The 14,550-nt window shown below is 36.7% G+C and overlaps 1 protein-coding gene across 2 annotated transcripts in view; it reads right to left on the bottom strand.

The window, feature by feature from the left end:
- OTOGL (otogelin like) overlaps positions 1-14,550 on the bottom strand; it is a 153,227-nt gene that overhangs the window by 35,685 nt on the left and 102,992 nt on the right. For both annotated transcript variants that reach the window (XM_063075783.1, XM_063075782.1), the window contains 6 exons: positions 13,947-14,114; positions 11,934-12,212; positions 9,844-9,961; positions 6,047-6,126; positions 5,704-5,772; positions 1,683-1,756 (listed from right to left, as the gene is read on the bottom strand). In XM_063075783.1, the coding sequence (XP_062931853.1) occupies positions 1,683-1,756; positions 5,704-5,772; positions 6,047-6,126; positions 9,844-9,961; positions 11,934-12,212; positions 13,947-14,114 (788 nt within the window). The remainder of the gene's footprint in view (positions 1-1,682; positions 1,757-5,703; positions 5,773-6,046; positions 6,127-9,843; positions 9,962-11,933; positions 12,213-13,946; positions 14,115-14,550) is intronic.

The raw sequence follows: 14,550 nt of genomic DNA on the forward strand, positions 1-14,550 counted from the left end.
CTTGCCATTCTCTGCATGTTTGTCATCTTCTCTCAATCAATTGAAGCTGTGGTGGCCTCTTTTCTTCTCTATCTGCACTCTCTCCCTTTGGAGTGCAGTCTCATAACTTTAAACATCATTTATCCACTGAGAATTCCCAAAATGTTATCTTAGTTTGACCTCTGACCTATACGCCATGTATGTCCACCAGATCTGTATATCCACAGCTTTTTGATGTCTATAAGAAATCTCAAACTTTACTTGAGGCAAAACTGAATTTGAGATTGCACTGACCTCAGGCCTTCACTTCTCAGGATTTCCCCTTCCTGGCTAACACCAGTCCTTCAGTTGCTCAAGTCAAAAATCTTAGAATCCTTGATGCTTCTCTTTCACTCACACCCCACATCTAATCCCTCACCTAATTCGCGGCCTCTTCCTTTAAAATATATCGAGGATCCAGGCATTTCTCACCATCTCCATTGCTATCACCTGGCCCAGGCCACAGTGATCTCTTGCCTATATTCCTACAATACCCTATTGTCTCCTTATACCCTCCTTGCAACATAGCAGCCAAAATAATCCTGAAACAAATCAGATCATGTAATTCCTTGGCTCAAAAGTAGTGTCTTCTTGTGTCATTTAAAACAATAGCCACAGCCTTTAATAATGGTCTACAAGGCTTTATATAATCTACTTTATTTTCCATTGTCTTAGTCCTCCCTTATTTAATGGTCCCCTTGTTATTCGTTAATTCTATTAATATGTTAGGTATATTCTCCCCTCAGCGCCTTTGTATTTGCTGGTCCTTCTGCCTGAAACTGTCATCTTGGTCCTCTGCATTGTTTATTCTCTCAATTTCTTCAGATATTTTGCTCTAAAGTCACCTTATCAGTGAAGATTTTCTGCCCATCTTATTGAAAATAGTTTTATTTTTCTCCTGAGCTGCACCTTCTAACATTCTATATAACTTAGCCATTTATTTTGCGTATTGGCTGTCTTAGAAACTCCAATAGGATATAAACTCCATAAAGAAAGATATTTTTACCTGCTTCTATGTTTTATCCATGGCACTCAAATAATGCCTGGCTAGAAATTGTGCTGGTTGAATAAATAATTGGTTTATCTGAACAAGTGGCATATTTGAAGTAAGAAGATATCTGCTGAAGTCTCAGCTAAGAGAGCTACTAGCTCTAGAGGCCAGTGACTATCTTTTTTGCTTACCAATGTATCTTTATCATTTTGCACAGAGCCTGGCATAGAGTAGCTGCTTAATAAATATTTTATGAATATCTGATTTACAGAGAAGCCTACACTATATAACTCTCTATTAAGGAATCATAGCTAAGACCTTATTTAAATTTCATTTCTTTTTCATAGTGTGACCAGAAGCTAATTAATAATAAATATCTGAATCAGTTAAGAAAACACAACTGTCAAAATGCAGTGCATATCTGTCAATACCTTTTAGCAAAGATAAACTAGAGAGCAAACCAAAAGAATTTTAATAACATCTGTATAGAATGCAGAAACTTGAGCAGATGCTATAGGGAAATGACAAATAGGCTGGCCAGTTAGCTCAGTTGGTTAGAGTACGGTGCTCATAACATCAAGGTCATGCGTTCAGATCCCATACCAGCCAGCCACCAAAAAAAAAAAAAAAAAAAGGAAATGGCAAATAGCTGGAAGAGATTACCCAGTCATACCTCACATTCCAAACCTGTCGTTGGTGTTAGCATGTCAAACACAGTGATGTCTAATGGAGTAATCATTTCAGGACCTGCTAGAAATGAAGATTAATCCCCGTTAGTGGAATGGTGGCTAGCATGTATGGAATCTCTATGTGACAGAAACTGTGCTAAGAAATTTTACGTAGGTTATTTTATTTATTCCTCACAAGAATCCTATGAAGTGGATAATAATACTGTTGTCATTTTACAAACAAGGAAACTAAACTGAAAAGAAGTAAGGTTGATAAGTGGCAGAAGCAGAACCTGAACTCAGGAATTCTGACTCCAGATCCCTGACTTTTAATCATCATTCTATATACACCTTCACTATCTTGATGGTGTCAATACAGTTGTCTGGTCAGGTAAAAATACCAATGGTATCACCAAAGATTCCTCAGGAGTTACAAATTTTGTTGCATTTTAAAAATAAGTGGAGAGGATGATCTCTTTTCCATGGTGAATCTCTAGAATGTGCTGCTTGCAAGCAGAATAAATGATGCTGTGGTCTACAAGGAGACCCCAGTTAGTGGGTGACTTGAAGGGGTGACCCATGGAAGAGGAAGATGTGATTGGCAAACACATTGGTAAGGCATTTCCTAAAGCCTTTTGTTGGTACTAGAGGTATTTCTAAAATATTCAGTCTGAAGGACTTACAGAAAAGCCAAGATGAATGGCTAAAATTTTCCTTAGCCATAATTGCAGTTTTCATCCTTGATAGTGTTAGGACTACATTAGTTTCCTATTGCTTCTGTTACAAATTGCCACAAACTTAATGGCTTAAAACAATGCCAATTTATTATCTTGCAGATCTGGAATTTGATTTAGCCATTCCACAAGGTATACATATTTCAAAACAATATGTTGTACACAACAAATATATATAATTTTTATTTGTCAGTTAAAAAATAATTAATTTTGGGCCGAGCCCGTGGCGCCCTCGGGAGAGTGTGGTGCTGGGAGCGCAGCGACGCTCCTGCCGTGGGTTCGGATCCTATAAAGGAATGGCCGGTGCACTCACTGACTGAGTACCGGTCACGAAAAAGACAATAATAATAATAATAATGATAATAATTAATTTTTTAAAGTCCTAAAATCAAGGTATTGGTAGGGCTGTATTCCTTCTAAAGGGCCTAAGAGAGAATCTCTTTCCTAGCCTCTTCCAATTTCTGTGGCCTGCCTGGATTCCTTGGCTCATGGTCCCTTCCTTCATCTTCAAAACCACAACATATTTTCAAATTAATCTCTCTCTCTCTCCCTTTTTCTCTCTTCTGATTTTGTTGTCACATTTCCTTCTCTGACTCTGACCCTCCTGCCTCCCTCTTACAAGGATGCTTATGATTACATTGAGCTGATATGGATAATCCAGGATAATTTCCCCATCTCCAGATCCAAGCATAAACTAGTCAACATCTTAATTTAGCCATGTGTGTAAAGTCCCAGCACCATGTAAGGTCACATATTCACAAATTCTGGGGAATAAAGCGTCGACATCTTTGGCCATTATTCAGCCTACTACAATGATATAAGAGAAAACTTGGACTTTTTTAGTTAAATAAATTCTATAAACAACCCCATTTTTATACTTATTTTATAGTTTCTAACTTGCAGAACAGGTAAAGTAAAACAAAAATTCCCATTCCTTGGTCCTATGATCAATTCTCATGATATATTAGATGTTGCGTCGTCTAGAGAATGTGATATTTAATACAGACCTAATATCTTCATTTCCATCACCATAAACTTTTAGGCAAAGGAAGAGGAGACAAAATTCTAGTCCAGTACAAGCACAAACTCATGGAAAATTCTAATGACTGGGAGGTTGCGTGGCCTCAACATCCAAGGAGTCCATATTTTTAAAAATCATCAAAGGGTTATAAGCATCATCTCAGTCTAGAATTAGAACAGTCAAGATGTTTTGATGACTATAGCTTTGTAGTAAGTTTTGAAATTGAGAAGCGTGAGTCCTACAACTTTGTTTTTCTTTTTTAAGGTTGTTTTGGCTATTCTAGATTCCTTGTTTTTCCATACTAATTCAGGATTAGCTTGTCAATTTCTGCAAAGAAGTAGCTGGAATTTTGACAGGAATTATACTGTATTGTAAATCAAGTTTGGGAATACTGCTATCTTAACAATATTAACTCTTCCAATCCATGAACACTAATTTCTTCCCATTTTTTTGAGCTTCTTAATTCATTCAATAACGTTTTGTAGCTTTCATTGTACAAATATTACACTTATTTTGCTAAATGTATTAAGTATTTTATTCTTTTTTGGTGCTACTATAAATGGAATTTTTTTTCATGTCATTTGCAGATTGTTCATTGCTACTGTATAGAGATACAATTGATTTTTGTATCTGGATCTCGTATTCTGCAACTTTACTGAACTTGTCTATTATTGCTAATAGGTTTTAATTGATTCCTTAGGATAATCTATATAAGACCATGTCATCTGTAAGTAGAAACAGCTTTACTTTTCTTTCCACTGAGGGTCATGGAATATAATCCATATCCCCTACATAGGAATTGTGGTGGTTTAAATATTCTTAGGCATTTGAGATATATGTTGAATATTGATTTTGATATTAGAGAACTCAAAGTGGATAGCAGTTCTTAGAAGAATTAACAGTATATACCCCAGATTCTAGGATATGCAGTCTTATTTCATAGATTTATTCCCTCCATAGATTAAATGATATAAGGAAAGTACATCCAGCCCCTCCCAAAACATGCTTTTACCATACTAAAGTAACCGATGCTCAACATTTCACAACAGTAGAGTGATTTCTCTTCTCTACAAGGTTGATAACACTCTCTCATAAAGCTCTTATAAGAATTATATGTATGCCAAGTACTTAATTCAATGTCTGGCATATAATAAATACTCACTAAGTGGTATATTTTTATTTAACGAATAAAAATATAGTGGTACTAGTGATGGTTGTAGCGAAGCTATTATTAAGACACCCTAAAACCCTTCAATGACTCACCATTGCCTTAAAATGAAAAATCCTGATTTCTTGCCACAGACCCTTTGTGATCTGCCCCTGCTAATCTCTTCCATCCCATCTCTTGGCACAATTCCCTCACACTGCATGTTCAAGATGCACTGACCTGCTTAAAGTCCCTTCAGGTGATATGTTTTCTGTCACTTCCAGACCTCTGCACACACTGTTCCTTTTAGCCAGAGCACACTTCCTCTCTCTCTTGGCCAACCCAATCGCTACCTTCTGTTACCCTTCTGAGACCACACCGCCAAAGTAAGCATAACACCCCTCCTGCATGCTCCCCACTTTTACCCCTATTGCAATATGATAGTAGCCTATGGACTATCAGCTGGTTTAAGGTAGGGGCTGTGACATGTTTACCATGTCCCCCATACCCACTGAGTGCCAGGACAGGGCCTGGCACAGTCGATACTCAATTAAAGCTTGTCAAATAAATTGAGAGGATAAATACCTGAACTTGAACTTTTCTAAATTATAATCACTGAAGAAATAATACCTTAAATTTGCCAAGCTTAACTGTGAGTAGATTTATTAAATCCTGTCCTGAGGCGAGTTTCCTAGTGAGGAGGGGAAGTGAGGATAGGAGCCCAGAATGCCTCCTCCAGAGACTGGGGCAGAGCACAAAAATAGAAGTGGAGGCACTGAAGGAAACCTTGATTTACATCTACATCTCATTAGAGCCAACTCACTCACTGTGAAAATTTGAGCAAGGTTTAGTAAAACCTAAATTCTACATTTAGGTTTTAGGTTTTAGATGCAAGGGAATTCCTAATAATCTATATTAACTGAAATAGAGAAAGAGACAGACCAAATGCAGAAAGGCATTCAGAAAATGTGGCAGGCTGCACCAGTGAATGGCTCCTTAATGAGGCAAAAGTGACTGCTGGGTTTTCTAGTCCATGGGGTAGTACTAATACCAGCAGCTATAATAAGTGTGCCAAGACTTAAATTATATAATTCTAATTTTAATGTCTAAAATTGTAATAATACCTGTAAACATGGGTACAGACGGCTTACCTGGTGGTATTAATGCTGGTTCTGTGGGGATCACAGGTATGCCTGCAAAGAAACAAAGATTCTCTTCCTTAATCTGTATTTGCTTATAGGGAGACCTACACAATTCAAAGAGAAAACACAGGAGGGATGTTAGAGGACAGATTTACATGATTCAGATAGTAATTAGGTACAACAACAAAAATAACTACAGAAAGAAAAATGAAGAATCTGAACAGAGTTTGTTGTCTGTCTAAAACTTCTGTTTACAACCACTTGCCAAACAAAGAACAAATATTCCAGTGTTTTACTTTTCAGATAAGTAAAAGTTCACACTTACAGTCTGCTGGGTAAACACACTTGAGGGTGAACTCATCAAGGATCATATTTTTAGGGCAGTAGGGCAAGCATCCTTCAACCCTTTACATGGAAAAAAATCAAAATGAAAAAAATTTTTTAAAAAACAAAATAAAATAAAAGAGCTGCATTTAACATATGCAACTAAAATATATTCTGTGGCAGTGCCCTGGGAGGATATGGTAGTATATGAGCTTGAGGAGACCTGCCCTCAAGCCCCAACACATCTGGCCTCAGTAAGGATCCCCAGCCCTCGCATGGAGCACAGAAGCAAAGCAAGAGTCAAATTTCAAGAGGTCGTGGGCTTAGGCATTGCGGGCCAAAGACAGGAAGGACCATTGGAACACATTTCTTCTAAAGAAATGAAGGCAAAATAATGACTAAGATTACATCTTTTCCTCTTGTCCAGTTGGGGCTTAGAGTCCAATTTATTCTGATTCAAAGGAAATAAATGTAGATCTTCATGTACAACCAAGTCTAATTATTAGATTCATACATACTACAGGGAATTAATGCAAATATTGTTATTAAAAGGCTTTCTTATCTGCCACTAGAATATACTAACAGGTTGTAATTATATTTTTAATATTTTTAAAACATTTCCAATTGCCTTATCTGTAAAGTAAAGAATTTAAACAAGAAATACTCAGGGCATCTTTATATTCAGTATGGAAATGAACTAACTTGACACTAGGGGTAAGTGTTGCCATTAGAGGGCACTTGCTCAGGAAGGCAAATCCAGCCTCTAATCCAGCCTTTAAAAACCAAGGAAAGCTAATGTTTCCCTTTAACAGGAGACACATTTAGTCATCTCTTGGATATCTCCTTCACAAATGATTTTTTTTTTGACATAAACAGTTTAGCTTATATGACCAATTGTTTATTTCATAAAACAAAGTTGAATAATAAAACTTTAGCTGGTACATGATATTCCTATTCCACTCTGAACTTTGTCAAGCAGGAGAAAAAAAGAAAAGTTAAAGTAACTAGATCGCTTAAAAGACTAGGGCCAATTGGTTATCATTAAATTAAGTCAACACCAATTTTTGTGCAACTCAACTATTTTGCAATTGTTTTATGCAAGTCAAAATCACAGCAATCCTCTTAAAATACTTTATAAAACCCATTAACTTATTCCTTAAAAATGCCTTCATAGTCACACATAGCAGTTTTCCCTTTATTTTTCTTACAACTGGTAATCTACTCAACTTCTAAGTGAGAAATATAATGCATCAGATGCAGAATGGTTCTTATAATGAGTACATTACATAATAGAAATAATTACATTTACATATGTGCTCTGTGGTATGTTACTTGGCTTCTTTTCTCATAAAAAGTCTCATTTTCACTAGATATTTTTATTTTTAACACTTGCTATGTGCCAGATACTGCAATTATCTAGAACAGGAGTGGTGGCTCTGTTGGGGACTTGGAAGGAGGGCACAGGGGCATGTTAAAGCCCTAGCTTTGTACTTGAGTCTCCCCACAGGACTGCAAGTACAACAGGAGTGTCAGCACAGGGGAAGGAGACGAGAGACAGAAATGAAGGTAGAGATGAGAGAGAGTTTGGCAGGGGCAAAGTTTCACTCTGAGTTTCTGCTCTGCATCACAACCATACTGAAAGAGAAACCTAGGGGCAGATATAGACCATTAAACTGAAGAACTGAGGCTCTGGGTCCAACCACCTCAGAGACTGGCTACACCACAAGAAGTAATAAACTAGCCAAACGCCGAGTTCCCTCCAGAGTGCCAGCTATGCCCTCTGTTCTCCTTCCTTTGCCACATGTCCTCCCATTGCTTAGCCTCACCATGGGGCCACTATTGTGTCCCCTCCTCCTGATGCCTACCAGATTTGTGAATGGGAGAGGTCCGAGTGAGTGGTGGAGACTTCTGTCCAGAAAAAAAAAATTGGTTGTTTTTATTATTAAGAAAATAAACAGCTATATATCATTTTCTTCTCTCCGTACCCATAGCACTTGATACACAACAGGGTATAGTGGACCCAACTCTGGCTCCACTGTGTGACCTAGGGCAAATTGTGTGACTTCTCTGTGCCTCGGTTGCTTTTCTCCTCTGAAAATGGGAATGATAGGGCCAGCCTGTGGCTCACTCGGAAGAGTGCAGTGCTGATAACACCAAGGCCCTGGGTTCGGATCTCATATAGGGATGGCCGGTTTGCTCACTGGCTGACCGTGGTGCTGAAAATGGGAATGATGAGATGGCCCATTGTATAGCACTTACTTAGCACAGTTTGTCCTACTGTAAATATTTAAGTGTGCTAGTTGTAGCTGTTATTGTTCCTCTAGACCTCTTTTCACTGTATTAGTATCTCTTTTTATTTCTGTCTCCTTCCTAAAGACTGTGAGCCCCTTAAGAGAGGAGCTGGGTCTTATTTATGCATGTACTCAGGATCTTTTGTAGTGACAGTGCCATAGAAGAGAAGCTCATAAATGTTTAACGTAAAAAATGTTTATTTTAAAAATATTCTCTCCTACTATTGATGTTTCTCTATTCTCCTTTACAGTAAACTCCTTTAAAAAAAAAAATAGCTGATTACACTCTGTCTCCATGTTGTCTCTTCCTGTTCTCTAGCTTTCTAAATCAAATGAGCATTTTTCAATTTCGAATTTCAAATCTTCAAAACCAAACTCCTGACTTTATGGCTGTTCCTCCTAACATATTCCTTATCTTAGTAAATGGGAACTTGGTCCTTCTATTAAATTGAATTATTTGAAATTGTTGATATTTGACAAGTTTTGACTACAAAAAATAGCAAATTCGTATGTTTCACATAATTGCTGGGCAAAAACTGGAGCACTTAACTCCTTTTCTCTCATAACTGATATTTAATCCATCAGCACCCCCTACAGACCTAAGTTCAAAGTGTATCCACAATCTGTTCACTTCCAGCACTACCAATCTAATCAAATCCCTTTCATCTCTTATCTTTATTACTGACCAGTTCTGTCCTTCTCTTTTCCCTCCCCTACAGTCCATTCTCAACACAACAGCCAAAGTAAACCTTTTAAAACGTAAATCAGATCATGTCACTCTACTGCCCAAAATAGACCCAAGGTTCCTGTCTTAGAGTAAAAGACAACGTTCTTACAACAGACTATAAAGCCATGTTTGATTTGCCCACCACTATAATTCTCTGGTCTCAGTCTCCTGCTTCTCTCAATTTTGTTCTCTTTGCTCCACATAATGGCTTCCTTGCTGATCCTCAAACACACTGAACATATTCCCACCCCAGGACCTTTGTACCGTTCTCAGATTGAAAGACTCCTCCCCAGGTATCCATGTAAGCTAGTTCCCTGGTTTCCTTCAGATGTCTGACCAAATGTCATCTTGTAAGTGTGTTCTTCCCTGCCCACTGATGTTGTTAGCAAACACACGCACACGTGCCTTATGCTCTCTGTTTCCCTTACCTTCCTTTATTTTTCTCCAAAACACATATAGCCATCTAACAATATGTTATGTTATATATTCACATTTTTATTTGCTTTTTTCCTGCTTCAGCCCAACAATATGTAAGCTCCACGAGGGCGGGTACTCTGCCTATTTTGTTCAGTACTGTATCCCTAACGGCAAGGATTCCTGGCACATAGCAGACCCTCAATGACTAATTCTTGATTAAAATGAAATAAATTCATGAATGAGTATATAGCATACACAAATTTGTCTTGAGAATGGCTGTTTTTAAATAAAAAAAAAAAAAAAATCACTGAGACAGAACCTGCCAGCACTGTAATTTGCTTATTTATTGGTAATATTACTTACGGTGGAAGAAATTTACATGCTAGTGCTTCAGGGTCACTACATGTTTTAAAACAGGGAGTGGCACAAGGTTCATATCTCCATTCACACATCCTCCTATAAGGCACTGCTGCCTGGATTTCTGGAAAAAATATTAAGTTTCAATTGTGTACATTTTAAATGAACAGCTCGAAAACTAATGATTTATGATACAAACCCTTATAGAGTTTGACCTCTTTGACCATAATGTTGTGGAAAAGACGGAATGAAGGGGAAAAAAATTGTAATTGCTTGGTGACCAAATCATTTTGTGCTCAGGCTAAATATCTAAATGTAAGTCTATCTTCCAAAAAATTTCAAAAAGCAAGGGTTTGGATGAGACTGAGGGAAATTTAAAATCTTCTTTCTTTCTTTATGTTTAGTGGGTTTATATTGATTTTCAAATAATAACACCAAATATTTGTTTGGAATTTTATCTTTTGCAAAGTAATTTTGTGTCCATTATTTTGTCTTATGCTTGCAACAACTCTGTAACAAGGAGAATAAGACTTTGGGGAAGGCATCTATGCCTCTAAAGATTGGAGTAACTGCTAGACTTGAGTTACTGGGCTCAAGGGTCCTGGGAGTGGATTGGTTCCAAGACTAGAATTGACCCCTAGAGTATCCTAGGTTTAGGAAATCCATGAAGATCAGTTTCTGAGATTCTGATGAGGCCATTGGCTGCAGTTCTCCAAACCTCTAGGCATGTCAGTGACTTTTCTGAAGAGTACAGTGCAGGAGGTCCGGTCCCTGATGACCTTGCTGACCCAGCTCTCCCCTTCCATTCCATTGTAAAATGTTCTGAGAATGCATTATCCTGAGATAAGAAGGAACTAGCCAGAAGCGTTCAGGCTCTGTTCTTGTCCCTCCTAGAACAGGATGTCCTGCAAAGTTTGTACTTAGTGAGCCAAGTGGTGCCCAGGGTATAAAATCCAGAAAGAAATGCTTTCAGGGTTCCTCAGCTGTGGTGTAACACGGGGCACACACAGACATGAGTTCAAGTGCCCTGGGCAGCTTTCCTGAGCACTGGGGGTCTGGCTCATCATGGATCCTAGGCTTTTGCTGATTCCTGTCGCTTATCTGCTAAGTAATAAAAGTTGCTTTTCCGAACTTGTCATACACATTCTCTGTCTCACCAGACTAGATCTGAGAATAAAAGTGGGGAAGGAATTGGAACTCTTTTGCTCTGCTTTAAGCCTCTTGGCAGAGTAAGAACACTTGGAGAACTGTGGCAGCTGGGTTTATGCAAAACCTCCTGCCAGACTTGGGAAGCTTTGCACATAGGAACTCTATTCCATAGGCAAAATTTTGAAGCTTAATTTGAATTTCCTAAAATCCAAATATTACAGAGGTTTGCAGAAATTTATTCCCAATAGAAAAAGGCTAATGATTCGCTCTCAAACTACTTTAGGAGGGTCAGTTAAGATAAAACAATTTGGGAGAGTCAAGGCAGATATCAAGCTCCTGGTTTTGAAAACAGAGTATTACTTTTAAACATTGCATAAATAAATGAAGATTGCTGTCTGAAACTCTGAAAATTCAAGAGCTATAGACCCCTAAAGCTCTCTAGAAATAAGATCAGACTTCTGCTGAACCAGGGAATCTTCCAAGGTCAGTGAAACTGGACACCCTTGTATTTAAAATAAAGGACAGAGATAAACATGTTATCCTTATCACTAAGAATCAGATAATCAGAACAAGCCTTCTGGGAAAGAAAAAGAAGATACAAACACTAGACAACCATGTGACATAGGTGGGCTCTATCCCAGTGTCCAGACAGCACTAGTGGTAATAACTGAGGTAGTAAAAATAAATAAGGTTATTTAGGGTTTTTCTAAGCAATTTACATCAACCTATGTAATACTCAAAATAACCCTATGAAGTAGGCATTACAATTGCCCCCATTTTACGGATAAGTAAGCTGAGGGATACAGAAGTTAAGAAACTTACTTAAGGTTATACAATTCTATATACTTATACACAGTAAAAATGATATCAAAATTAAAGACTGATTAATGTTCTGCATAATGTAAATTATTTATTTGCTCTCTTTTTAGAGATCTCAGGAAACATACCTTCTATGCTGAAGCTACTTGAATGTTTAAATTCTTCAGAATCATCATATTTTGATGTTTTGACACTAGAATCTGTGAGTATGATAAAAAAGCCTTTTTTGCTGTATAACTCAAATGCACTGTAACCAGGAATCCAGATGCCCTGATGTTGGAAAAAGGTTGCTCTCCGATGAAAGGCTGAATTTGCCTCCCACAGCTTCAAACTAAGAGTGTCATTGTCGTTGACATAGAGAAAATAGTTTGGCCTTTCAGCAGATTCCAAGGAAACAAGTGCCAATGCTGTAAGACATAGAGCAGTGAGTTTGACAACCCCCTGGATTCTCATGAGAAGAATATTAACATTGGCATTATAAAATGTACTTATAAAGTCAAGAAAATAGTATGCACAATTGCTGTACATAATTGATACCAGTCTCAAAGATTTCAGAAATGAATAACGAAATCCCTAAAAGAAAAAGCAGCACTTTAAATTCAGTGTGTAACAGTGATATCTAAAAAAAAAAAAAAAAAAAAAATCTTTTGTGAGTTCTATTTTTTAAATAATATATTATGTCCTGGGGGGGGGGGAAGAAATATCAATGAGGATCCTAGAATGTATAGTTTTACACAGTAATTGAGTGACTAATTAACATATATTTGTATTTGCAAGCTTTAATATTATCAAATGCACAAAATCTATGAACAGTTAAATTTGATGAAAAAAAGAGTAAGAGAATAAAGAAATAGATCAATTTAGACCTATAACTTCGTTTCATTATAACTGGGTTCCTAATGAGCAAATGTTCTGGCAAGAGATTTTACTGCATCAAGAAAAGACTATTTACTCAGCATTACTGGCTATTTCCCAAAAGATGATCAGACGGCTAATGAACAACTAGTTTACAAAGCATTGGAGAAGTATCATGCATTTTATGTGTCTTGAAAATTTCCTTATATTTGTAAAACTCATGGTATGAAAGCTTTCTAACTGGGATTTTAAGTTGATTTCTTAAACAAACACTACTTAAATTTTCCTATTAAAACCTTGGTTACAGTAAATCATAAAAAGAAGAGCTCTCTAAAATTCAGTATGATTCCAAAGGCATTTATTGTGTCCTAAAAAATTGCATGTCCTTCTGCTGAGCACTGAAAAGTGCAAAAACAAATAAAACATTTTTATATGAGAAAAAAAAAACATGTAGCCAACATAAATTAGAACTTCAGACTGTGATATGTGTTTTCAGAATTAAGGGAGTTCCTTTTACAGAAGAGAAATAATTTATTCTAGCTGGAGAATCGGGAGATTTCTCAGAATAAATGAAAGTTAAGTTGGATTAATTTATTCAATAAATATCTCCTAAGCTTATACAACATGCCATGCTTGGGCCTAAGTAGACTACATAGCAGCAATGTAGGTGAGCATCACTGGAGCAGAAGGAGACACTACCACCAGTCAGAACAGGGGCCAGCTGGATACACCAGTGCAGACTTGCCAATGCAAACCAGGAAATGTACGGCCAGGTCCTGGACACCAAGGACATGTCAGTGAATGAGGAAGGTAAGGATGGGATAATAGACCAGCTTAAGGCCAGGTAAGGATAACAGACTGTCTCGGTGACTGTCTACATTCTGATGTCTGCTCTTAATATTGTACTTATTTGATATCAAATCACAACTTTTTCTTTTACTTTAATCTGGCATTAAAATCCTCCAAATTTTAGGAATCAGTGGATTGTTTTTCAAAAATTTTCAAATTAAGTTCTGTGATTAATACTGTGACAATTTAAGCTGTGCTTTATTTAGCACCAAAAATTCAATCAAACAGTTGCAGTTTTAAGGCAATAGATAAACAAAGAAATTATTTTATATACAAAAGAGATAGCTGGTTCATGTGCTAATGTCGTATTTTATTTTATATACTTTAGGGCACTTAGAAAAATGCCATAAACTTTTTAGATCCCCAATTAATATTTACTGAATGAATAAATGAAAAAGTATCAGTGGCAAGCTACACTTATTTTCAATTATACTTACATGATGTCTTCTCTTTGAAAAGGCCTGGAGTGATCATAAAAATAAAAAATAAATTGTCATGTATACTACTTTTTGGCAAAGAGAAAATGTTCCTACTGGTCATATTGGCCCCCAGAACAAGGCCACTCTGCCCATAACTTGCCAGCATATATGGTCCTTCTCCAAGTCCTAGTTAAACACAAATAAGAGAATTATAAATTGGCATAGGATTTTTAAATTTAAATCTGTCATTTTATTTAAATAAAAATAAATTGCAGTAACAAAAAAATATTCCAAAAATATAGGGCAATTAAAAACTTAACATTAATAAAATAATTGAACTCTTTTCGAAAATAGTAAAATAATTTGAAAAATATAAATATATATTTAGAATATGTAATTTTGATAATATATACATACACATGAATATGTATACACGTGTGTATGTATACATGCATGTATATGTATATGTTTATATTCGTGTCTATGTAAAGCAGAGCTGAATAGTAGGTTGACAAGCTTTCTGGACCTCAAATTTTTTTTCACCTATATGAAGAAATTTGTCTAGGTACCCATCTAGCTCTAAAATTCCAAGGTTCTAATCTATCCTCAATAAATATAAGTT

Source organism: Cynocephalus volans, chromosome 12 (assembly GCF_027409185.1).
Source record: "Cynocephalus volans isolate mCynVol1 chromosome 12, mCynVol1.pri, whole genome shotgun sequence".
Classification (NCBI taxonomy): Eukaryota; Metazoa; Chordata; class Mammalia; order Dermoptera; family Cynocephalidae; genus Cynocephalus; species Cynocephalus volans.